Source organism: Kryptolebias marmoratus, linkage group LG20, assembly GCF_001649575.2.
Source record: "Kryptolebias marmoratus isolate JLee-2015 linkage group LG20, ASM164957v2, whole genome shotgun sequence".
Classification (NCBI taxonomy): Eukaryota; Metazoa; Chordata; class Actinopteri; order Cyprinodontiformes; family Rivulidae; genus Kryptolebias; species Kryptolebias marmoratus.
Genome location: NC_051449.1, coordinates 11,122,980 through 11,147,857, shown reverse-complemented (window position 1 = coordinate 11,147,857; position 24,878 = coordinate 11,122,980). Strand labels below are relative to the sequence as shown.

Below are 24,878 nucleotides of genomic sequence, written 5' to 3'. Positions count from 1 at the left end.
TTAATCAGTTCAATGCAAAAAAATATTAAATGTTGTTTATTATAATGGCTATAAGAATATTTTATTGTTTTGAGAATATGCAGATGAAGAACATGTTAGAGCTTTAAAGCATTTCAGGAATTTTCTGTTTGAAGTGTTACCAAATATGTGTGGATATTTCTGTATATCAGGCTGCTTTTTTCCCTCCTTGTTCCTTGTTTGAGTATCTGCCTATCCATCTGTTTGCCTGCCATCTTTTAAGACGCCACGCAATAATAGATGGTAATGGTAAACTGGTAAAGAGCAAGACAATCAGAAAAAAATCTGGCAGTCAGTCTAGTTTTGCTGAAACGTTTTAGTTTTCTCGCAGAGTATTTGTCAGTATATGACATGCAAAACAATCCCAAGATTTTTCTTTTAGAGTCAACATATTGTATATTGTTTCATTTAGGAAGATGGGTTGGGATTGCTGTTTTTTGGGAGTAGGAATCAAAAGGAATATGTAGTGCTTTGCAGGTAGATCCTGAGGAGGAACTAGGTCACAGGCTGATGTTACTGAGAGGTTTTAGTTTGATCTTTTGGTGAAAATTGGGTTTCAGATTCAAATCTAGGTCTCTCTGAAGGTGTACCATATGGTAACTAGTCAACTTCATGTAAAAACTTCTCTCAGTTTTCAAATCTCAAAACTAAACATTCACAAGTTGGTGTTTGTTTGCTGTTCCTGTCGTGGTCTGTATAATTTTGGTTTTTAACGCTGCCTCGGAGTCCAAGTTCAGACAAAGCAGTGACTGATGATGTCGTAACCCATCCTTTCTGGGATTTGTGCCCTGGTTCAAGAGAACAATGTCTTGATTCAGTAAACCTCAGTGGTCTGTTTATAAAAAAACAAACAAACAAAAGAAGAGTTTTTTAGCCTTTAAGTGTGCAAGATTAATATTTGGTCTTAAAGAGCAGCTGATTGTTTTTTAACGAACAGACAGTATTTTATCATTTAAATAACAAAGGCTTCAATTTTCACTGTTTTTGTAGGCTTTCTGAATATTCATATATTTTATATGTATGCAGTTTTAGAAAAAATACAATACACTGGCTTTCATTTCAGAGGTTTTGCATATTACGAAACATTTAAAAATCATCTTGACCACATCTAGACAATTACAATCTTTAGACAAACAAAGACATGACGTATTTAGACCCTGTTCTGATTTATTTAACTAAAATACAGAATGTGACAGTAAGAGACTGAACATCTCTGGTTCCTGAATGTCAGTTCGGGCCTGAGCCCTTTCTCTTCTCTTTTTTGTGCATTTGATTTTGGAGATGGTTGCTCACACACCTAACCCTTTCTCTAACCCCTGATCCTTAAAGAGAGTCGAATGTTTCCATAGTAAACCAAGTGCAGTCTGTCACTTAGCAAAATATTACAGATACTTGCATTTTTCTCCTCTGAATAATAGCTACAGGATAGTCTATAAAAATGAATCTTTTTGTGACAGTCTTTTTTTTTTGTTACTTTCTGTTTATTGAGAGTTTTTCTTTTAAACGAACACATACAAACTCAGAACCGAAAAAAAAACAGACTGTCGACAAGAGAAATTACTCACATTCTGACTATGTTAAACATATTACAGGGGAAAACCGTAAACAGATATCATTTCCATTTTTTGAGCAGCTTTTAAATAACAGAGGAGAGGGAGACTATACAGAGGGAGATTATTCATCGCTCTCTAGAGATTTAGTCCATTTGCTCCATCTCTTTTTATAAAGGTCCGGTTGCAGTCTCAGCATGAACGTTAACTTTTCCATTTGGTGGGTTTCTTCCACCAGTACCAGCCAGTCCTTTAACGTTGGTGGATCAGGTTGAAGCCATTTCCGAGTAATCAGTTTCTTGCCTGTAGCACTGAAGATTTTTAATAAATATTTGTCATTCACGTTTAGGCCTTCAGGAACAGCTCCGAGTAACAGTAACATAATGGGTTGTTGGAATTTAAGACCCAAAATTGACTCAATCTTCCCCAGAACATCCTTCCAATAAGTCTTTATCTTAATGCAAGACCAGAAAATATGGGAGTGATTTGCCTCTGTGACCCCGCACCCCCTCCAGCATTTAGATGCATCAGGGTTTCTATAAGGCTGCTGCTTTGGTGTTCTAAAGAAACGTAACAAATTTTTCCAACTGAATTCACGCCAATGGTTTGAGGAGGATGTTGTAGCAGCGGATTCACACATGTTGTCCCACTGCTTTTGTGATATTTCAATGTTCAACTCTTTCTCCCATCTTTTCCTAACATAGTCTGTTGAATTTCCTTTGGATCTCAACAATCCCTGATAAAGTTTGGAAATAGTAATCTTGCCAGGCTTGGAGTAAGTCTGTGAAACCAACTGAATTAACTCGTTAGACTCTGCGGTACAGGCTTTCAGAATGTTTGCTGAAATATATTGTCTAAGTTGTAAGTATCTAAAAAAATCCCCTTTTTCTAAATCGTGTTTTTGTTGAAGTATTTGAAAGCTTGGCAGTGACTTTTTGTCCAGTATTCCGCAATATGCAGTTATTCCTTTCTGTGACCAGGTTCTAAAGCTGGAGTCCAATTGGTTGGGGGTGAAATCAGAGTCGAAAGCGGCCCATCTGAGAACTCGTATCTGTCTACCTAGGTTTAATTCCCTGACCACTTCAAACCAGATTGAAAGGGTAAATGACACTAGGGGATCTAATTTTTTTTGGCATGCTGCTGCAAGTTTCTGATCCCCAATCAAAGCTTGTATAGGAATGTTTCCGTATTTGCTTTCTAATTCTTTCCATCTTGCCTCATAATTATGGTCACACCACTGAACCACTGTTTTGAGCTGAGCCGCGAGATAATAAGCATGAAGATTTGGGAGTGACAGACCCCCTTTTTCTTTTCTAATTGTTAGAGTACTGTATTTAATTCTGGGTTTCTGTCCCCTCCAAATAAAACGCGATATCATTTTGTCCCACTCACAGAACTGAGAATGGGGGATTTTGATAGGTAAAGAAATAAATAGGTATAATAACCTGGGTAATACTGACATCTTAATGACTTCAATTCTTGAATTAAAGTCGATTATACATTCAGACCATTGTGTGAGGTCTTGTTTAATTCTAGCATTCACAGTTACAAAGTTTTTTTTGTACAGGTCATTCGGGAGGTAAGTCAGCCATACACCCAAGTATTTGAGTGCTTTCTTAGACCAATCAATAGGAACTTTATCTTTGATCTCTACTGATGGGTAATAATTAAAACTCATAATCTGTGTTTTGCTTTTTGTGACAGTCTTAACGCAAGTCTCATATGCTCTCAGAAAGTTGTAAAACCTAAAGTATGTTACCTCAAAGCACTGATCAACAACAGATATAACTTTTAGAAATAGCCAGGGAGGCCTTGTTAGAAAGATGGTGGTATTCAGTTTTTTGCCCAGTTTCAAAGTTGGGTACAAGCTGGAACTAGGGCAGTAGCTTTTAAATTTAGCTCCAAAAAGCCCCTCGGCTGCAGAGAGCAGCTTTGTACTCTGAGCCATTTCAGGCTTGCAATGCCCAGAGTGGGCAACAGATAAACTTTCTTCTTTTAAAAGAAGACATTATTGTCTCAGAGAGAAACTGATCTTTTTGCTTTCTAAATTTCCCATAGATAATGGCTAATAAAGTTATCTTTTCAGTATAATTGAATCTTAGAGCCATTGTTCTCTTTTTCTGCAGTAAGACAGCATATGAAAAGACAATGCACTGGAGAACAGACACATGGGAAGTTCTATTTTATCTCTGTGCTCACATTGAATATATTCTCGTCTTCACAGATGAGCCCGTCAGCCCGAGTGTTGACCGAGAGGCTGCTCCTATCCCTCCCTCTGTTGTGGTATCTGTCCCCCCATCCGTCGCTACAGCACCCTCCAGTCAAGGCTCCCCGTGTCCTCCCATTTGTCGGCAGCTGTCACATGACCAAGGTAAACTGCCCCGGGTTGGTTGGTAGGGATATTATTGAGTATTTCTCATGAAATTCATCTTGATAATGATTTTCCCCTTTATAAATCGTTATTGATCCTTTAGCCTCATCGCCTCTTGGAGTTTAATTTATAAAGAGAATAATTTCATATTTTTACCACAAATCTATAGAGTCTCTGCGCAGCGCTTTGTTGGACTCGGACTCAGCCAGTAAAACTGAGCGGTCCAAGTCCTACGATGAAGGCTTGGATGGCTATCAAGAAGAGGCGAAAGGGTGAGTGCATCCTAAGGTTCTTTATTTATTTATTTATTTATTTATTTATTTATTTATTTATTTATGTATGTATTTATTGTTGGGTGCATTCAATCTGTCTGACATTGCTCTTTCTGTTTTTTTCTTTTTTCTTTTTTTAGAAGATCTCCAAGTAAACATAAGCCCAGTTTCAGGGGCCTAAGAAAGGTGAGAAAGTATGAAGTCAGTCATGTTTGTATGACATTTTGCAGCATTCTTTGATAATATTTCAAAATTCCCGTGTTTACTTACTGTGGCCCTTTTTATCTGGTAGGGACGGATTCTAGAAAGTCACATGTAAATAAAAGATTGTATATAAATATAGAGACAACAAGATTACTAGTTGTATTCACTCCATATCTTAATATTTTATATAAACAATACAGACTTGAATCATTAGTCTCTTACATTGTGGAAAATATCTGACACTTACTGGACAGTGAAATTAGGACTGAAATATTATAACCTATAATATTACAATAAACAATATCTTTTATTGTTTCTAATTTTATAACTCTTTTTTTATATAGAGAGAAAGACACTCAAACACATTCATATATATATATGAATGTGTTTTCTGGTTGAACTGAAAATTAGATTAAATAATGGATTTTGATAGCTCCAGGGCTAACAGAGAACCTTTGATTATGCTCGCAGAGCTGTTCAGGAAACAGCTGTTTGTGCAACAGATTGATGCATTAAACGCTGATGGCTTCTCTGAAGGCACACTCAGATAAAAGTTGGTAGCGGACGACCACATCGCTAAAAGCAGGGGTGAAGCTGCGCTATAAATGAAGAGTAATGCACATTGGCACTGATTCAGAGAGTGTCAGACTGTTACAGTCCTGACTGATTAAAAGTCTTGTTTGGAAAATTGATCATATAAATTGAAAACTATACAATGCTGAGTGGTATATTGCATTACAGCTCAACTGTCCTACTTTTAAATGTAAATAAAATAATGATATGTCATTAATATAAGCAACTTTCTATAAGCTGTGAGTTTTCTGAAGCAAAAATAATCCTATTTTTCCTGACGCCATGTCTTTTGAGTTTGACACACAGGCTTTGGTGCGCTCCTTTTATTCACGTGGGAAGTGTATTTTTCAGATTTGGGATGTCGTGACCATGTAACTGTGACATCCCCAGTCTGTTTCCATCTGCAGATCTTTGTAGCATGTCATCCTCTCCTCACACACTCCCCCATGTTTCATGTCACGCTCTGCAGTCATCTTATAACGCCAGGAAAAAAAAGAATGTCTTATTCATCCTTGTAGGCTCCGGACGGGCATAAATCATCGGGGGATTCTGGATCTCGAGGAGACTCCTCCTCAGACGTCTTCTCTGACTCCTCCAAGGAAGGGCTGCTTAATTTCAGGCAGTTCACAGAGAAAAACAAGGTATTTTTGTGAACGCTAAAGCTTTCATTTAAAAGTCATATTTATCACAATGAGAACTGCGAGCATTTCTTCCTTCTCAAATTTTACAGCGTGTCGGTGGCGGCATGAGATCCTGGAAGCCAATGTACGCCGTTTTACAAGGTCACACCCTGAGCCTCTACAAAGACAAGAAGGACACACTTTCTCATGTTTCAGCTCCGTCTGACGAGGACCCGCTTCAAATTAGCATCAAGGCCTGTCTGATTGACATCTCCTACAGCGATACAAGACGCAAGAATGTGCTGCGCTTGACCACCTCGGACTGCGAGTATTTGTTCCAGGCCGAAGGGAGGGAAGACATGCTTTCATGGATCAAAGTCATTCAGGAAAACAGTAACCCAGATGAAGAGGTGTGTGTAGTACACCTGCTGACATCATTTCCTCCTGTAATGCCATCAATGCAGAGAGTCGAACGAGAGGTTTAGAAGCACGGGAAAAACTAGCAAGTTAAAACCATCCCACAATGCAGCTTTAAAAGAGCACAGTCACACCCTGTGGAACAGTAACAAATGAACCAAAGTCTTTGAACATCTTACAATGAGTGTTTTACTGGCATAAAAAGGATCAATGACATTCTGCATAAAATGGAAAACAAAGGCTAAAATAAGAAGTCATTTGAAACCTGTTTGACCTGGGCAGAACAAAAACACGCTCAGGGTGTGAAAGGAAATTTTCACACGGACCGAGGGCTGTTTAAAAAAGCTTTTATAGCAGAAACTATTAAGGAAAAAAACCCTAATCCTTCATTCTTAGTTGCAGAATCTGTAACCGTCTATTGTCATCATTTAAAGTTTGTTTTTTTTTTTCAGTAAATTTTAATTTCTATCACTTTTCTTAACAGATGTTTTGTCCTAGCTTTAAAAACCCTTTTGACTAGATGCCAAGTTCTGTTGATTTATTTAGCAATTTATTAATCATATATAACGATACAAAATAATCACGTTATTGAATGTTCTGCCTTATGTTCTGTTGTTGCAGAATGCTGCTGTAACAAGCCAGGACCTGATCAGCAGAAAAATCAAAGAGTACAACATGATGAGGTGTGCAGGACGGGGGGCACTCTCACTAAGCGAGTTGTTGAAATATTTTCCCAATTGTTTTAATCATTGCAAACTTTCCCTTTTCATCAGCGCTCCCAGCAGCAGATCAGAACCCTCCCCCAAAGCGGCTCGGCAGTCGCTCAGCATCAAACAAGCGATCCTGGGAGGTAAATCGGACAGCAAGCTCTACAGCCCCCATTCGCCCAAAACCGGAGAGGAGCGAAGGGTGTTGAAAGGTCAGAGTCGCCCCATGAAGTGTTGGCATGTGTCATTTAGTTCGGTTAGTAGGTGTGTAACCTCGTGTCTTCTCAGATGAGTCCAGTCCTCCTCGGGACAGGACATCTTGGAAAATCGACATTGCGGGAATGATAAGAAAGCCGTTTGAAAAGAAGACTCCAGCTGGCATCACATTCGGCGTTCGGCTTGAAGACTGTCCACCTGCTCAAACTAACAGGGTGGGTCTGCTCTGCCTGATGATGTGAAAATATAACAAGCTGAGCACAAACACTGAGTTTTTTTGCGGTCGGCCATCTTGTTCCCACTAAATCCATGTCTATTGAGGCTGTTTTATGCCGCTTAGCTGATTTATTTGACCCACTGTCGTCCCGCTGCAGTTTGTTCCTCTCATAGTGGAGGTGTGCTGTAAGGTAGTGGAGGAGCGAGGTCTGGAGTACACTGGGATCTACAGGGTTCCTGGAAACAATGCTGCCATCTCCAGCATGCAGGAGGAACTCAACAGCAAAGGCACGGCTGACATCGACATCCAGGAAGACGTGAGTGACAGACAGTCTGTCGGAGCATCCTCTCAAAGTGACTGACTTGTTCTGTAAGCACGGTTTTAACGTGACGCTGTCTCGATCTTCTCTGCAGAAATGGCGGGACCTGAACGTCATTAGTAGTTTATTGAAGTCGTTTTTCCGAAAACTTCCAGAACCTCTGTTTACAAATGGTAAGAGAACATGCTGAAAATCACAAAAAGGCGAATGCAAGCAGTGTTGCATTTTAAAGTTACGGTTTTCCTTCTCTGTTCGCAGAAAAGTACGCTGACTTTATTGAAGCCAGCAGAACAGAAGATTCGGTGGAAAGATTAAAGGAGCTCAAGAGGCTAGTGAGTGAAATCTGTCAGGAGAAACATTTAAAGAAGTAAGAAGCTCCATCCTGAGACTTTTTTTCCTTTTGGTCAATGTTTGCAGATCTACGAACTACCCGTTCATCACTTTGAAACACTGAAATTTCTTTGTGCTCACTTGAAGAGGGTTTCCGAGAACTGTGAAAAGAACAAGGTATGAGTTTTTTCTGTTAAAACGGTAAAACCCGTTTGAGGTTTTCCTCCTGTAACGCGGCTCGTGCGCACCTGATCTGCTTAGATGGAGCCTCGTAACATGGCGATCGTGTTCGGCCCTACGCTGGTCAGAACGTCCGAGGACAACATGACCAACATGGTCAATCACATGCCAGACCAGTGCAAGATAGTGGAGAACCTCATCCAGCAGTTCGACTGGTTCTTTACTGAAGACTGCAACGAGGAACCTGTTGTAAGCGGCACTTTCTCACCTTGGGTCCTGTTTGTATCAACGTCTGTGCCTGAGAAATAGTTGAATTGGATAAACACTTGTAATATTGCAATCAACTTTTATCTCGAGCTGAGACAAACCCCACATTTAAATTTAAGTCCTGCTCCATCATTCAGTAAAATGAAGCTCCTGTCTGTCGTGTTTCTGTATCTGTTTCCAACTTACGCACTTACTAATCTTCTTTCTGCTCTTTTGTTTCCTCCCCCGTCGGCCCAGACCTCAGCCGAGCAGGAAAGCACGGTGCAGTCGCAGCCCGTGCCCAATATCGACCACCTGCTCTCCAACATCGGGCGGACCGCACCTTCACCGGGTGAAGTCTCAGGTAACTTAAAAAGCTGTTTTATTTCTTTTTTTTTTTCCTTCAGCATTCAAATATCCTCACAATTAACATCTTACCATTGCTGCAGTAATGTAATGAATAAATCAAAGAGCTTTTTGTAAAGTTTTAATTCTGGTTAAAATGGTAGCTTCAGCTGCAAATGCTAAAAGATAAAGCATCATTTTTGATTTCCTTTATTTTAAAAGCTTTCAGTGAGACCAAGAACACCAGCTTTGTTTTTGTAATTCTGTTACTGCAACTTTTTCAGTGATTTTTCCCAGTGTCAACAATATTGTGGGTTAATCACTGGAAAATAGTTGAAAACCACCTTGCAGTAGGTCGAGCCTTTTTCTTTTTGATTTATTTTCCAGATGAGCGTGTTTTTTTTTTTTTTTTTTTTTTTTTTTGTTTCGTCATCAATTATTCGATTGTCAGTTTGGTTTCTGTTATTTCCGTTCCCTTTTTTCTTTTTATGCTTTTCTCTTAATTTTTCTTGCTCAGGTCATTTGATTTTATTTTTATTTCTTTATTTTCTCCCTGTGCTTTATCTATGTTGAGATGACGACTCCTTTTCTTTCAGTTCTTTTCTTCCCCTCCTCCTCATTTCTCACATAATCTCGGCATGTTCTTTCCCAAAGAAAATCTTACAAAAACGAAACAAAACGATGGAAGTTCTAACCCTTCTGACCTGCTGTGTGTAGTGTGTTGTTTTCTCCTCCCTTATCCCTGTCCAGCACTCACACATTACCCAATCTTGACACAGGCCAAGTGGGCGGCGTCTATCACTCGATGATGTCACTGATGGACTCTGTTTTGTCAGTGATGGACAGCTGGGACTGTAGGAAGAAGGACGAGTGTTGTGCCCAGTGTAGCTGCCTAGTCTGCAGAAACCCGCAGCTCTTTTAAATTTGGCCGAAAAGGAGGAAAAAAGATACAGAAAGAAAGAGAAGTCGATGTTTGTCATTGTTCCTGTGCCGTGCACATGTCATATTTAAACCAGTACCCTGAATTGAGGGGATACAGAGCCATGCCGCTGCACTTTTCTCTGAAAGCCCTTCTGCTGTCTCTTGTTGTCTTTTAAGCTGATCGCAAGGACAAGTAGCATGGTACGGTCAACCTCAGGTTCTCTTCCGGTCATGTGGCATAATCTGTCATGATGTCTGAGGGTGGGGTCGCAGTGTTCGGACTGAGCTGGATGTTCTCCAGCACACATGCGTTGACACACAAACAATCCACTCACACAACCAAATTGCAGTCCAGTAAGAGTTTAGTGAGTTACAGAGGCCGAGGTAAGCCGACTTTCGAGCGACACTCAACACGGCTTCAAGCATGGAGGCAAATTTGTTGCAACATGTAGATTTTTTTTTTTTCTCCGTTTATTTTTTTTGCTTCGAGGTTTCAGGCGCTGCCTTTTGTGTCTTATTTTTGTTGTTGTTTGTTTGATTTATCTGTGGTGTGATTATTTTAATACCTTTGTTAAAAATGCCAAATCATCAACTACAGATAAACATGAACACATTTATTCATCTCCCTCTGTTACATCAACATTAATCCTCACTGTATCCTTATGCAACGCTTCTTTTCGCACCAACACATCATTTCGAACAAAAAAACTACTACGACAGGAACTTTTTCAGGAGCCCGTCAGTCATTTCAGGGTCTACCTGCAGTTCAGCTAAAAGGACCGATTACGATTACTCCTGAAGCAGGATTGTCTAAGACAGATTTGATCACTTATTAGTCCACTTTGAAGCTCGTACAACCTAATTACAGCTTCTTCATACTCAGTTATGAGGTTAGGCTTTCATCTTTAGCAAGCCTCTTTTTATTACTTTAGTAAACATTTTTAATAACCATTTTTGAATCAATTGTAGAGCAGAAATAAGTAATATTTATAAAACAAACGCTATCAACAGAAGAAGGGTTATTTTGTTGTTGCATTTTTGGGGTTACTCGTGTTTTTCAGCTTTTTTGTGACCCTAGTAATTCGATTTTTCACACTAAAAAACAAAACAAAGGTTTTCCGTGTGTTTTAATGAATTTTTTAACCCTTTTTTTCCCACTCCTGGTTGACATATAGACATGCAAGCAGAATCTGTGTAGTTTCTTTGCCACCTAAAGTGAGCCGTTCTTCATTTGTTTGCCACAGTTTGAATATTTTTGAGTTTCGTTGAACACTATGTTTTGCTTTTTTATGTTGTTCACAGTAACAGGCTACATGTTAAAGGGTTCTGCAGGAGTTAATCTGTTTGGGAGTAGGAGCGATCTTTTTGTTACACTAACGCTCTCCTGCAGCAGCTCAGCCGTGTCGACCACAACACACCCTCACTGATCTGTTACACTCAGGCCCCTCAAATCTCTCAGTCAGAGCAAACTCATCACTCCGTCTCTGTGGCGTCTTGAGTTGGGAAAGAATGCCTACAGCTGGTTGGTGGCTACATGTGATGCTCTGTGACTGCCGTCCTTGTCCCCCGATGTGCCGTCGTTTCCATCGAAAACATGAGCATGAGCTGCTTTTTGTGTCTTGGTTTACTGCCGGGTTTCTCACCTCCTCTCCTTTCACCCTTCATCTCAGACGCCTTCTTCCGCTTTCTCCACTTCTGCATATACTGCTTAGTGTGATTACCTGTCTTCCTGTCTCTTTGCCTTCAATCAGAAATGTGTCATCGGCTTTTGTCTCGCTGCTCTCATTATATCCATCGTATCTGTCACTCCTGATCTCTTAAGGCTTACGTCTTCTTCCGTTAATGTCTGACATTTACTCATGATTATTTTCTTTTTAAATACAGACTCAGCATGTAGTGACTCCAGCAAATCCAAGGTAATGTCTTATTTAATACAGTTATTTCTTGCAACATGTGATTCTTGTTGCATTTTTCTGCATGGCGGCGTGCTCGGATAAGTCTAACAGAGTTTTGGTTCTGTATTGTCAGGTCTTGTGGGGGCCAGGGAAGGATCAGTGTAGCAAAGAAATGCTGCGCTCCTCCTTCTTCGTCAGCCGCAAACGCAAGAAGCCTAAGAACAAGCTTCACCCCAGCAGTTCAGACGACGACCTGGACAATGTTTTTACCAAGAAGGAGCTCCCAGAGGAGGGCCAGCAGCAGCCTCTGTGGTCCCAGGACAGCCGGACCGAGGACGAGGAACAGACTGACGGAGCAAGTGAAACAGAGAAGCACAGGAAGAGCTCGGAGGAGCAGCTGGAGAAAACGAACCGGAACGCGCCTCATCTCATTTCCTCTTCTGCCCTTCAAACGGCTTCCCCCTACGCTTCTCCACCCCATTCTCCCAACCTCAGCTACCGCATGCCCGCGGCCCACCAGTCTTCTCTGTCAGACCCGCACTCCAACTACGACGATACAGTGTCAGACCTCGGTACGATGAACAGCACCAGTTCTCAGGCATCGGTGCCCAGGGCGAGGCCCGGCAGGACTGCGGCTCTGGGCACGGAGGCGTGTCCCAGCGGGCTGGGAGCAGAGGTTTGCTCCATCACCTCAGACTACTCCACCACGTCCTCCATGACGTTCCTAACCGGAGCTGAGCTCAGCACCCTCAGCCCTGAAGTGCAGTCCGTGGCGGAGAGCCGGGGCGGAGAAGACGCGGACGACGAGAGGAGTGAGCTCGTCAGTGAAGGACGGCCGATGGAGACGGACAGTGAGAGCGACCTGTCGGTGTTTACTGTGGGGAAAGCCGAGCCAAGAGAGCCTCAGGACGCTCCCCGACCCCTGCCCTCGCACAGACTCATAGAGTGTGATACGCTTTCCAGAAAGAAAACCGGCCAGCTGAAAACCAACAGCGAGATCTCGCTGGATGGTTCTCGTGGTGATAAAGATGCCAACAGATTGTCACAAGGTGTGAGTTCAGCTAAAGGCCGTTCCTCCGGAAGCCTCAGCTCGTCGTCCCGGTCTGAGCTGGATAAAATGGAGCCAGCATGGAGGCTGAAGATCACGGATCGACTGAAGGTGCGCCTGCGAACGTCTGCCGACGACATGTTTGGCGTGGGCAGCCAGAGGACTCGGTCCCCAGAGGGCCGCAGTAAGAAGAAGAACATCCGGCGCAGGCACACGATGGGCGGGCAGAGGGACTTCGCGGAGCTGTCCGTTTTGGGAGACTGGTCGCAGCCGGTCGGCATCGGTTCAGGCTCGCGCTCCGAGCTGTCAGCCGTAGACCGGCTGAAACCGAAGTGCAGCTCTCAGGATTTCTCCATCGGGGACTGGATCGCTCGCGAACGCCACCGCACCAGCAATCCCGAAGTCAGCCTGGACCTCTCGGAACAGCAGGGGGCGCTGAGCAACACAAACTTCCAGAACTCGGAAGCCTCAGCTTCCGCCAACCTCGACTGTTGTCCCGCTGAGGCGTTAAACGGGGAAGTCTCCCAGAGTAAAAATCTGAGCCTTTCAGCCACCGCTCACCCACATAAACTCACCAGTTCACAGGTGGTCCACTCACGCTTCTATCAGTACCTGTGAGAGGTGTGTGTGAGAGATGGTATGTTCTCTGTCTGTATTTGGGAGTCTGTCACTATAATCTGTCATGTGACCAATGTTAGTGAATGAGCATGTTTACAAAAGTCTGGAGTGTGTTATTACCTGGTGTGAGTGTGTTTGTTAAAAGAGTTGCTGCACACAAGAATCGTTGATCTTGCTCGTGTATAAGGCATGGAACAAAATGTTTGTATCTTTAAAAAGTTTTTTTTTTTTTTCATTTTTTTATGACAAATAACTCTCGGGAGGAACACCCCCCCCCCCCCCCCGATTACAAACCTCTGTCGTGCTGAAAAGGACCTGTTGCTCACGAAACACTGAAGTACGATCAAAGTGTCAACACTATAGATTGTTCTGAAGCCGAGAGGCTTTTAAGGAACCTGACCTGACTTAGAATAATAGGAAGTAGTGAAAATAAGATTTTTAGTATTGCAGAGGAACTATTTTTGTGTTAAGAAAGTCTGTGAGTCTGTTGGTAACCAAATGAAGAATGTACAGACATGCTCGCTGTAACACTGACTAAAAGCTTTACATGCTTGTGTTTCGTTCTAAAGTGTACATATCCCTATTTTTCTGTGTACTTGAATAGATTTTTGTTTAGTTTTTTTTTGGTACAGCCTGTGTGTGACTGCCTACAAGCTCTCTGCTGTCAAAAGAGGCCTTTCCAAAGGTGTAAAAAGGTGACAAGGAGACACTGGACTTATGCAAATGAAAACGTGGTTTAAAAGCCGTGAACGACGTCCCTCTGATGTTAGCGTTTCGTTGGTTCGCGCCTCTTTAAGCGACCGGCAGTGGATTGAAACGAACAGCTGACAGAAGAAAATGTTCCTTCACAAAAAAGAAAGTGCCTCACAATGAAACGTAAAAAGGGTGCCATACTGTCTTTGTTGAGCTAGACGAAGATGTTACTGTGAATGACATTTTTATCGCTCACCCAGTCATTCCCGTAAGTAACGACGATGCCGAGCTTCCATTCTTTAGGCATTTCCACTCTGGTCTTAATGTTTTCTACATCTTTATCTCGTTTTTTTTTTTCACGTCTTGATTTTACCAGAACTTGAATTTTAAATAGTTGTTGTAAAATAAATAATTTAACTGTACATACAAAATGCCATGTTTTAGCTGCTTTACTTTGCGTTTCCATCAGATTGCAGGATTAAAGGACAGTATTGTGAAACAGCGACGCTGCTCGTGGGGCCTGAACGGGGTGTTGTGGGCAGTTTGGTACTTCTCTGGAGACAATTCTGCTGTAGGATGATGTGGACAGTTTGTATCAACAGTGTTCCTCTGATTGTGAAGGATGTGCACAGACTCCTGAAACACTGGAAATAAATTTTATCAATGGCAAAATGATCACATCTGAGTTTTTTTTTTTGTCCCATTAAAAAGTCATTATCATAAAAAAATAATTGGATTATTGATTTACATGAAAGTAGTGGGTCTGCTTTTTTATTTTACTCGTTTTTCTTGTCATCTACAAGGGGGTGCTGTAGTATGCTCAGCTTGTTTAAACCATTCTTTATAATCAGCTTCAAAGTGATCTTGATCAGAAGCTCTGGAGGCTTTCTGAAGGTCTTTTAAAAGTTTTTCTTTGAACTTTGGCTGCTTTTTTTCTCATTTTCAGTCCAGTCCTTGTTCCTGACCACGACAGCATGTTGGGCAGCGTGAAAACAACAACAACAACAAACAAGCAGATGGGCAGCTGGAAGTCGTGTTTAAAACATGGGAACAAGTTCAGCAAAGACCCGATCAAACTGAGTCATTCTTTAATTTAGAAGTTTTTTTTTTTAATGCCCTACTGAGCCCCAGGTCAAAGTTCAGTGGCTTAAATGATCTTTTCTTTTTTTTTTAAAGGTCAGGTATATGGACCGGACAAATAATAACAAAAAAAAGCTGCTCAAATCCAAAGAAAACCTTTAAAACGCCTTCAGAAAGCCAAGGAAACTATTAAGACCGCTTCAAAGGATGATGAGAAAGTCTTACTGCCTGGAGGCAAAATGCAAAGAAACGAAGAATGATTTAGGACTTTTGCACAGTACATCGAGTTACTTTCACGATTTTAGCTTAAGAAAAAAAATGTTAAATGCAGTTTTCATCAAAGCTCTCAAGTTTTAAAGAAAAAGTCATTTCGTTCTGTAGTTCCTTTACAGCGAGGACACAAGTGAAGCTGAGAAATCTACATTTGAAAATGCTTTATATACAAGTTGCACATACAACATAAAGACTTAATGTCAGTTTTATACACTTTGTACAACAGCTCACTAGAAACCACTGACAATATGAACTGAAGTGACACAAGGAGCAAAGACTCAACAACACAAAACAAAGGAATTTACCAAATAAGAGTCAAAAGTCTGCGTTTAACTCACCAGCATGGACAGGAAAACACTGAGAAACAGCAAACTAAATATTCATGGGTCAGTATAATACCATCTTTCAAGCTGATATTTTATTATTTTGTGTTACACTCTTCCTAATTTATTGTGAAATGAGTCACAGCTTTGCTCGAAGACGAGGTTCGGCTGTCGCTTCTGGTGTCGTGTGGGCTCCTAATGTGACCGTCTCACCCACAGTAAGGCACAGTGACTAAACCCAGTTCGTCCCAGGAGGGTGGGAACAGATAAAATGTTTGAAATGTTACTTTTCTGCGCGTAACACAAACATTGTGCCTTCGATTTTCTAAAAGACAAATGCAACCAAACAGCCTCTCTCTCTCGCGCTCTCTCTCTCTCACACACATACACAACTTTAAGACACTGAACAGAGAATCTGAGAAACAAGTCGCAATAATTATGAACACGATAATCAGCAAGTTAGTTGGCAAGGTTATCGGAAATTGGCAGCATTTAAAGAATTAACTCTCAACCTAACGAGCTTCTCTTCGCAGGGAAATATCCTGCGAAGCACCTGTTTACGGATGGATGTTGAGCCTCTATTTGTCCACCAGAGGGAGCTCTAGTCCAAATATTTATAGAGAGATGCAACTGTTCACATCTGAGTAGTCTTCAGCCTCTGTCTGGCTGGTTTCCATGACAACCGCCAGCATGAGGCGAGCAGAGGGGGGGTGGGTTGCAGGCGGACGCCCTGTTTGCACATGCAGGATGCTTCAGATTAGAGTTGAGATCAGATTTGAGGAAGGGAGGGAGGGGGGAGGATTTTGGGGCTTAGACAGACTTGTTGCATGTTGTGCTGTGGTACTGTAGTTGGGCCGGGGCGGCTCAGAGCGGCAGCTTTAACTGTCTTCCTCCATCTCCTCCTGCTCGTCGTCGTTGACGAGCACCTCTGGCTCCCGGAAACACTCCTCGAAGAAGTTGACGAGGGACTGGCTCAGGTGCTGCCGCGTCCCCTCGCTGTGAAGGAAGTGTCCCTCGTCCGGGTAGATCTGTGTAGACACGAATAATCAGGTCTTATAGAGCTGCAATGAAACAACTAGTCACCCCGTTTATAAAAATGATCCTTTTTTCCACACATTCCTCGCATCAATATAAATATTTCTCCGGAGTTCTGATGCTGGAGGTGAGATCACACACACACACACAAAAACAATCCAGTAGTCTGAATTTTAGGAAACAAACTGAAGGAGTTGAGCATGGACAAAAGGCAAACTAAACTCTGGGTCATTTGGTTTACTATAGCAGCTGATTAGTAAGGTTAGGAAAAGTTTAGACGTTGCTTTTTATGCCATTTGAAACAAGTCAGGATAATGGCATCAGAACAGAAACATATCTAAGAAATATTCAGTTTCAGTAACAACAGGTAATTTCATGATTAGTTAATAAAAGTAGAGTAAATCAAGTTTAATCCTACTGAAGGAAACTCAACCTACCGTAGATCCTCCCACTGAACAAAGCTAGTTTCTGCATCACAATATGCAACATCATAATTTACCATTTAAATAATATACACCAGAACCACCACAGCCTGACTCTTTGGTGAGTCAGTGGTGCTGCTCTTGTAGTTTTTGAGACTGAACACATTTGGAGGATAGTTTCCTCTTCTCACATCTTGCTTGTTTGATTTATTTAGGTCTTGACGCAGTTCGAGGGTCTAACAGGGATTAACCACACGAGGAACTGGTTTGTCAGGGAGAAGGAAACAAGAACAGATCGTGTCAGGGAATCTGCAGAGATGAGCAGGACGGGTAATTCTTTTTATTACCTTCTTATTAATTTGTGAACTATCTCCCCTTCTTTCTACCCCAGCCTGGGTTTATTCTCCTACTACAGATGGAGGAACGGTCAGGGTTTTGTAACAAAAAAAAAGGACCGTCCAGAGTTTATTGTCTCCTGGACAGACTGTCTGAGAGGACAGGACGGTCAGGTTGCACCATGACTGGATGGCCCAAACCAAGGCTTCCCTGATGAGTCTCGTTTCAGAGCTGTCACTCATTTAAAAAAACTTTAAAAATATATAAAATAAAAAGCACAGCAACAGATCCTGAACCATGGAGCAGCTGAAATCCAGAATAAAGCGAAGACGTGGAGAAAATATTTCCCTAAAATAACAGAGGCTTTGTTCCCCAACCAAAGCTGTATACACTGATCCCTGACCAGTTGAGTTTTAATAATATTCATCTTGTAGTCCGTGAGACACACACACACACACACACACACAATCACAAGCGAAAACATAATTGCCCTTTCCCCTTTGTTTGCGACTGCAGCTCACCTGTAGGGTGTAATTGGCCTTCTCGCTGATTAAATGGTTGATAAATTTGGCTGTGTGCTGGAAGTGAACCTTTTCTGCGATGGGAGACAAAGCACACATTAAACTCACAGACTGTAAGGACAATTACCTCTCTTACGCAGCATTTAAACAAACAATAATACAAGTATACTGTATATGATCGTGTGCTACCATCAGCTGTTGGGTGGATTATTAGATACTGTTTCTCCAGCAGCTGATCCGCTCTGTGAGCTAAATTTGCCTTCTGGAGAGAAGAGAGGGAAAAAAGAAATATTAATGATTTCTCTGTGTGTTTCGGTTCAACGCGACGGGTTATTAGCATAACGAAGATTAAACACGTTACCGTGTACACTCTGGAGTCTGTCTTTGGGCCGAGGTACCGCTCTGAGAAAGCCGACGCTGCAGTTCGGAGAATAAAAAAAAAGTTGTTTTTTTTAGATTCTCTTTTTGAGATTTAAGACTCTCAAGAAGAAAAAAAAAAAAAAAATCAAAACAAACGGAGGAAAGTTTTACCATAAAGCTTGAAATCCGTGATGGGTGAGACAGCAGCTCCGCATTTCAGCTGACTGAACTTATCAGAGCTCAAAAGTAACGTTGCCAAATATCCCCCATAGGCCTGGAACAAAAGGACAGGGCAACACACGCTGTGAGAGGTTAATGTGTATAAGAATCTAATTTATGTTTCCTTTACCACTGGTGGACGCTTTACCTTTCCATAGACTCCCATTCGAGCCTTATCGATGTAGGGCTCTTTGGTTATAAACCTGAAAATGAGGAACAAGTTAAACGACGCCCTCCCTCTCCAGGATTCAGTCCGGATCACAGGTGGAGGGAAGGTCTGACCTGAGCGCCTCCAGCTGGTCCCGCTCCTCCAGCTCCCCCAGCCTCTGGCGGACCTTGTGGAGGAGGTTGGTGCCCCGAAAGCCGCTGCCGTGGCCGTCGAAGCGGATCACGATGGTGCTGAAGCTGCTGACGAGGACGGTGGCCCAGTCCACCTGGAACTGCTCCGTCACCATCTGCCCGCCAGGCGTCCCGTCACTGGGAAACACGAATGCTTTCTTTAACGTTCCCATCAATAATTAATCATTTAAATGATCATTAGTGGGCTGCTGAGAGATTATTTTTCATTTACAGGTTCCTAATTGAGGCCAACCCCCATGGAAGGTGTTTGTTTGAGTCTGTTAGCAAGATATCTCATGAACCGCCGATTGGATTTTGTTGAAACTTTCAGAAAGTAATCATTGGATGTACATCTTAGACACATTATTTTTCAGAATCAATTTGAGTCAAGATGGCTGCCACAGCTATTTGACTTTATCAAACACAAAAATTGCTATAACTCAGTCAACTCTGCAGATATTGAGCTACAATTAGGCGTGGTAGTAGCTGAGAGTTATCCCTATCGTATACTGCAAGGGTGCTGACAGATATCACAGGATCTTTGTTTAAAACTTTGGCATTCAGGGTGCATGTGACATGCATTCCTTCAGGGAATGCTGCTTTGTTTTTTATTTTGGTAAGATTGTGACTTTTTAAGGCAGTATTTTGCTGCAAAACCTAAAGCCTTCGAGGCAGCTGCTCTTTTTTTTCTTGCATTTCTTGGCAGGTATTATCAACATTTTGTCCTGGTTGATGTTAATAAGTAAAGAGGAAAAAAAACACTCACACTATCAGCAGCAGAGGGTAGTGGGCTGTATTTATGAATCCTGCTGGCTTCAGAATCTGCATCGTCAGAGCTGCAACACAAAGAAAAGGATCAGGACACATCTTATGAAACAAATACTTTGCAGTAGATTAGGACAGACAGATGGAGACGTACTGTAATCGTCAATGGTGATGGTCTTATTCTCCACTTTGGGCATCTGCATGTTGTTGTACGTGTTGTTTACTCTCTCATTTGTCTCCACGTCGAACACCTCTGTGGTTAAAGTGGAAAATCTGGTAAAGGGCTCATCGTGTTTAAGAAACAGCAGTGAAATCAGCTCATTTGGGAGCTTGAAACTCACTCTCCCTGCCCTCAGTCTTGTAGACAGCCACACTCGGTATGTCTGGGCCTAAAAACGCAAATGAAAGAAAGAGGTTATAGGACTGAAAAAACACCAAATTAAACATTACGAAAAGGCCTAAAATGTCTCCAAAAACCAAGACACTGAAACGCAACCCTCTCCTTCCTAACTGTGTCTTTAACAGAAGGCGTAAAGAGTCCCTCTCTGTCAGCTTTACATTCAATAATTAACTTTCCTCTCAACACAGAGAAGCCTATTATTTCACAGCGGAGCTGCTCTCTAAAGATCCAATTAATGAGGAGAGCCACTGGCACTGGTTCTCTGTGAAGTGAGCTTCTTCAACAAATTAGATTCCTTAGAAACAGAGATGCTGTTTGCCAGTATTTAAACTATAAATACAAAGAAAAGAAAGACAGAAAGCAGCCTGTAAACAACAACACACAAACCACGTTCAGATCCACTCATGTTAGTCCTTCAATCCTCCAGAAGGAAGGTAAATGTAGAGATAAAAGAGGCTCACCTTTGCAGTTTAGCAGGAAGTAGCGCATGTCGTGGCTGAATGCCACGTCCACGTAGCCACACTTGAGCTCGCAGGACAGGCAGCAGCGGTTGAAAGGAGGGATGGTGTCAGAGCTGTGGGACGCATGTGGAAACGTCTCTGTGAGCAGCTCCTGGAGAAGCAGGAGGATCGGGAAAACTCTGAAACCTACCTGTACAAATGCCTTCGCTTCGGGTCGTCCTCGGTGCTCAGAAAGTATCTGCAAACCATCCAGATGTTAGAAGGATAACATTTCGCGTATCCAGCGGTTAAAAACATGAATGCACAAGAGGTCTCACATGAGGTTCCTGTCATGATTGTAGGCCAAGATGCTCGTGACGTCCCAGGGTCCAGACGGAAGGGACTGAAGGATGTCTGTGCTCGTGTTAGGCTACAAAAAAAAACCCAAACAAACACTGCATCAAACCAGAAATGTTTCTCTGAAAGGTCAGCCGGTCAGCACGTACCGGCGAGGTGGACATGGAGATGTGGAAAAACTTCCCTCTTCCACCCTGAGGGATCGCTCTGGTGAAGAAGAACTTGTGTCCGTCTTTGGAAAAAAGTGGTGCTTCGTTCTGCAAATGAAGAAAAAAAAACTTATCCGTCTACTGAAAAGTACCCACAGACCTTTTTGTTTGTTAGTATTTAGACATAGAGCAGCTGCTCTGCCTCAACAGGTTGGCAGGTTTCTCATCACGTACCTGCCGATGCAGCCAGCTGTCACTCTCATCTTCATGTTTCTGCAAAGAATAAAATGTCAGGTTTTTAAAACAATACATGCTACCGTTTTCCCAAATGTTAAATAAAGCAGACAACAGTTTGAGAATCAGCTAAACATCATAAGGATAGTAGAAAAAGTAAAATATACATATTTAAAACATAGAATGTTGGCATTTTAGGTACTAAAAGAGTATTTCAGCAAGCCTTTATTTATGTAAATTACAAGGAAACAAGAATCAACTGGTCAGTTTGGCTTTACTGCTTATAATTTAAAAAACATTATCGAATTTATAAAAAGCCTTAACAAAAAGAGTGAATCTGGTAAAATGATTCTGGCCAAAGATGAAAGACAAATAAACACAGACTGTGAGCAGAAGGGGCAGGAAACAAAAAAATGGCTTTTTAAAAGGAAAGAGTTTCTTTTCAGTCAAAGCTGAAAAGTAGAATAAAAGCAAAAAGATTTTTAAAATTTAGTTTTAACTGCATGGGATGCAAGAGTCCACTTGTTAGGGCCTATTTTCAGTGAAGGGTTTGAAGTTTTTTGCAGAATGAAAAGAGTTCATGTGGATTTCTTTAAAAAAAAACAACTACAGCGCCAACCTCAGTTGACCTGAAAGCTCACACGCTTCTGGGTTTTTTGCACAAAAAAAGTCAAATTCCCCCCACGGAAACACTTAAACCCGACATAATTGGTGTTAGTAAGTCCGTCACCTTGATGCAGACGCCGGTGGTGGCCTCGCACAGCGTGAGGATGGAGTTGTTCTGCGCCCGGTTCAGCCAGTTCACAGCCAGTTTAGTGCTGGTGGCCCATTTCACCGAGGTGATGTAGAACTCCTTCCTGAAACGACAGACCGGGACAGAAGCAGCTCTGGCTCCTTTAAGAAACTCCCGCAGGGATATTTTTAGCGCTCGCAGCTTTGCGCAGCCTGTCACTCACCCGATTCGTGGGTCGTCGGGTTTCTTCATCACCACCGTGTGCAGCGGCCCGTGAAGGCTCGCCACCGACAGGTGCACTGCGGGGTTCTCTTCTCCAGCCTGCAGAGGTCAGGAGGACATTTAGTACCAGCCTGGGTTCTCCTCAGCTTCTCTCAAAATCAGGGTTAAAAGGAAACATTCCTACATCTTACTGTACAGATTGAAAGCTCTCTTGTTTATTGTCTTTTATCTCAGGATATTAAATATTGGGAGATGCTATTTAAATTTTAGTTTCACGTAACAAAGCTTGTGCCTCTGAACTGAACCCAAATATAAAGTACAGTGGTTGTTCACGTGGGTCATCTAACATTTTCTGTAAGAAAACTTTCAGTTTCAGAACCAGAGAGATTCAAAAGAAGTCCTTTAAGTCCATAAATTCCTCATAAATGCCTCAATACTTAAATCAGACTCCTTATCTGTAGACAAACTGTGTTACTTGGGTGCCATGGGGGTCACTAAAATTAGCAGCCCACTTTTGTTTGTCATTTTAAGCATTTTTGCTGAAAAATAAAGATTAAATCCCCTCTAAATGTGCAGAGCTGTGTGTATGCTGTGATGGCTGCAAGCTTACTTTTGGGTAATGATAGTCCAGGCTGGTGGGATACGGGGTGCCTGTGAAGAACGGGACTTCCATTTTTGGCACCAGCGTGTCGTTGAGGGTCATGTAGGCCAAGCGCAGCCCGTCTGGAGACCACCAGTGGGCTACGTGGGTCTGCAGGATCTCCTCTGGTAAAACAGCAATATAGAATTAAAGAAGAAAGGACTTGAGTCATGCTTTAAGAAAAATCAAGTAATCCCTGAGAGAGATGGAGTTCTATCTGTTTAAGTTTCCAAATTAAGTCCAGCTTCCTCCAAAGCTCTTAACTCTAGTCCGATGTGTCTCTGAGATATTCTGATAAACACCTTCAATTCATTTAAAGAACCAAATACATTCTCCACAAATTCTACATGAAACTCTGTGAATTGTCTTCTGTATGGGCTTTTTTTTTTTCATTAATATACACTACATGAAGGCGTTTACAGTCAGTGACCAACATCCTTAATTGGGCAGTTTAATGAGACAAGGAGGAATTAAATCACCACATTTAATAAGAATGTAAAGTAATCTCTGTGGAGAATTAGAAAAAAACAAAACAAAACAGCGATTTATACAAAAAAAAAAACAGCACTTATGATATTATCGGTAATAAAAAAATATGTTGTCATCAAGAACTGCTTTAAATTTCTGTTCAACTTTAATCAAATTAGGTTTAATTTCCCCCAAATTGTAAAAAAGTTACTTAAATAGAGCTTTTGATTTTTAAATTGTGACGATCCCTTCCTGTCCAGCAGGGGTCTACAGTCCAATATGTGGTGTTCTCTTTGTCTCTTTCCAGGAAGCAGGTAGATGGGCTGCTAATTGAACGCACCGGATGGCTGTTAAATACTGACATCTAGTCAGCCACCGGGCTGCTTGTTTGGCCTCCGGACCAGATCGGAGTGAGCAGCACTGGTCCAGACTTCTCTCTGACTGGCTGTGCAGTTCTCCCAGAGGTTGTGGGATTAAATAAAATTATTGTTTTGGATAGATCGGCTCGTCTGTCTCCTATTTTTGTCTTCGCCTCTGAACGGGGCGTGACAAAATATTCTGTCCTTTGATCATTTTACAGACATACCATAAAATTACAGGAACATAAAACTTCTGGAGAAAAAAAGGCATCATTGTGTGGAGCTCTAGTTGCCTTTATGGTGTAAAGACTTCCTCCATCACTGATGACAGTTTCCTGTCTGGACTGAAGCCCTGCAGAGCTTCACTTCCTCCAGCAGGGGGCAGAAGAGCTCTTCCTAAAGCACCTTGAACCCAGACCGCTCTGCTGCTTCATGAGGAGGTCCAAACAATCACCTCCTGCTCCTGTTTCCCATCAGGCCTTTAATCATTTGTGACACCATGGAGTTACGGTGGACAGAAGGAAACATCTGATGGAGTTCTCTCTGTGAGGCTGAGTGCGGCTTGTTGCTCAGGATGAGCTGTAAAACATCTTTTTTCTTTCGAGTTTCTACCTGAAATAAAGCTGTCTCTCCTGACACCAACTCTAACTTACATCACAATTTCAGCTGACAGAGAAACGTGTTTGTTAGTCTGTAGTGTTAGCAAAATATCTCAGGAACTACTGAAAGGATTTCAAAGAAACTCTCAGAAAGTAACCATTGGACGCACATCTATAGCTAACTTGGAATCACCCTAACTCAAGATGGCCACCACAGCTAATTGACTTGATTTGTTTCATGTCTATTTTAGTCTCTTTGCTGTCATCTTTATATCTTCGTGCCAGCTATAAATCCTCTCCCTCCTTTTAGTCAATTGTTGTTTCTGTGTGATCGTTTTCTCAGAAGTGCTTTTGTTTCACTTTTTTTTTGCCTCTTCTTCTGACTCCATCAGAAAGATTTCCACGTTCTGCTCGAATCCGCAACAGAGGATCAAGTCGGCCTCGCCCCAAAACCATAATCGGCGGCTTTCGCCAAATCTTTGCTCTCCTGAACGGAAACCCAGGCGCGCCAAACGTGTGTAAGACATCCAACCCTGCCTGCTTTCATGAGTCGTTATTCGCTGAAACATTCTGACAGCGTACAGGAAAACACAGCAAGGCAACTCTTTCTTTTAGCTCGGAAAAATGGATTACCTTCCTGCGCGTCATGTCGTGTCTCTGACACAAAGAAATAATCCCATTAATGAAAAAGCGATTAGAGACGGCCCTGACACAGTTCACACTCTGAAACTCAAAATAGCTGCCATTTGTAATTACACTTCCTCCTACAATTATCACCCAGAACTTGATTAAGTTCGCTGCTAATAATTAGAACTAGAAAAAGTTCCTGGAGAAACTTCGAAGG

General features: G+C 42.0%; 2 protein-coding genes across 9 annotated transcripts in view; one reads left to right on the top strand and one right to left on the bottom strand.

Annotated features, from left to right (window-relative positions):
• arhgap21b (Rho GTPase activating protein 21b) overlaps nucleotides 1–14,435 on the top strand; it is a 34,601-nt gene extending 20,166 nt beyond the window's left edge. For all 3 annotated transcript variants that reach the window (XM_017422436.3, XM_017422437.3, XM_017422439.3), the window contains 16 exons: nucleotides 3,793–3,939; nucleotides 4,109–4,211; nucleotides 4,352–4,397; nucleotides 5,507–5,629; nucleotides 5,719–6,018; nucleotides 6,647–6,708; nucleotides 6,799–6,944; nucleotides 7,021–7,163; nucleotides 7,323–7,481; nucleotides 7,579–7,657; nucleotides 7,743–7,816; nucleotides 7,902–7,991; nucleotides 8,076–8,243; nucleotides 8,499–8,604; nucleotides 11,391–11,422; nucleotides 11,535–14,435. In XM_017422436.3, the coding sequence (XP_017277925.1) occupies nucleotides 3,793–3,939; nucleotides 4,109–4,211; nucleotides 4,352–4,397; nucleotides 5,507–5,629; nucleotides 5,719–6,018; nucleotides 6,647–6,708; nucleotides 6,799–6,944; nucleotides 7,021–7,163; nucleotides 7,323–7,481; nucleotides 7,579–7,657; nucleotides 7,743–7,816; nucleotides 7,902–7,991; nucleotides 8,076–8,243; nucleotides 8,499–8,604; nucleotides 11,391–11,422; nucleotides 11,535–13,067 (3,311 nt within the window). In that variant the 3' untranslated portion in view covers nucleotides 13,068–14,435. The remainder of the gene's footprint in view (nucleotides 1–3,792; nucleotides 3,940–4,108; nucleotides 4,212–4,351; nucleotides 4,398–5,506; nucleotides 5,630–5,718; nucleotides 6,019–6,646; nucleotides 6,709–6,798; nucleotides 6,945–7,020; nucleotides 7,164–7,322; nucleotides 7,482–7,578; nucleotides 7,658–7,742; nucleotides 7,817–7,901; nucleotides 7,992–8,075; nucleotides 8,244–8,498; nucleotides 8,605–11,390; nucleotides 11,423–11,534) is intronic.
• An 824-nt stretch (nucleotides 14,436–15,259) lies between these two features.
• The window catches only part of LOC108239660 (dipeptidyl aminopeptidase-like protein 6), an 87,796-nt gene continuing 78,177 nt past the window's right edge, over nucleotides 15,260–24,878 (bottom strand). For all 6 annotated transcript variants that reach the window (XM_017422525.3, XM_017422526.3, XM_017422523.3 and 3 more), the window contains exons 9-26: nucleotides 22,579–22,733; nucleotides 21,970–22,067; nucleotides 21,744–21,870; nucleotides 21,014–21,052; nucleotides 20,780–20,887; nucleotides 20,612–20,703; nucleotides 20,485–20,532; nucleotides 20,295–20,407; nucleotides 19,775–19,822; nucleotides 19,588–19,686; nucleotides 19,435–19,504; nucleotides 18,612–18,806; nucleotides 18,478–18,532; nucleotides 18,282–18,384; nucleotides 18,112–18,167; nucleotides 17,940–18,012; nucleotides 17,751–17,824; nucleotides 15,260–16,464 (exon numbers count right to left, since the gene is read on the bottom strand). In XM_017422525.3, coding sequence (XP_017278014.1) covers nucleotides 16,315–16,464; nucleotides 17,751–17,824; nucleotides 17,940–18,012; nucleotides 18,112–18,167; nucleotides 18,282–18,384; nucleotides 18,478–18,532; nucleotides 18,612–18,806; nucleotides 19,435–19,504; nucleotides 19,588–19,686; nucleotides 19,775–19,822; nucleotides 20,295–20,407; nucleotides 20,485–20,532; nucleotides 20,612–20,703; nucleotides 20,780–20,887; nucleotides 21,014–21,052; nucleotides 21,744–21,870; nucleotides 21,970–22,067; nucleotides 22,579–22,733 — 1,703 coding nt within the window. In that variant the 3' untranslated portion in view covers nucleotides 15,260–16,314. The remainder of the gene's footprint in view (nucleotides 16,465–17,750; nucleotides 17,825–17,939; nucleotides 18,013–18,111; nucleotides 18,168–18,281; nucleotides 18,385–18,477; nucleotides 18,533–18,611; nucleotides 18,807–19,434; nucleotides 19,505–19,587; nucleotides 19,687–19,774; nucleotides 19,823–20,294; nucleotides 20,408–20,484; nucleotides 20,533–20,611; nucleotides 20,704–20,779; nucleotides 20,888–21,013; nucleotides 21,053–21,743; nucleotides 21,871–21,969; nucleotides 22,068–22,578; nucleotides 22,734–24,878) is intronic.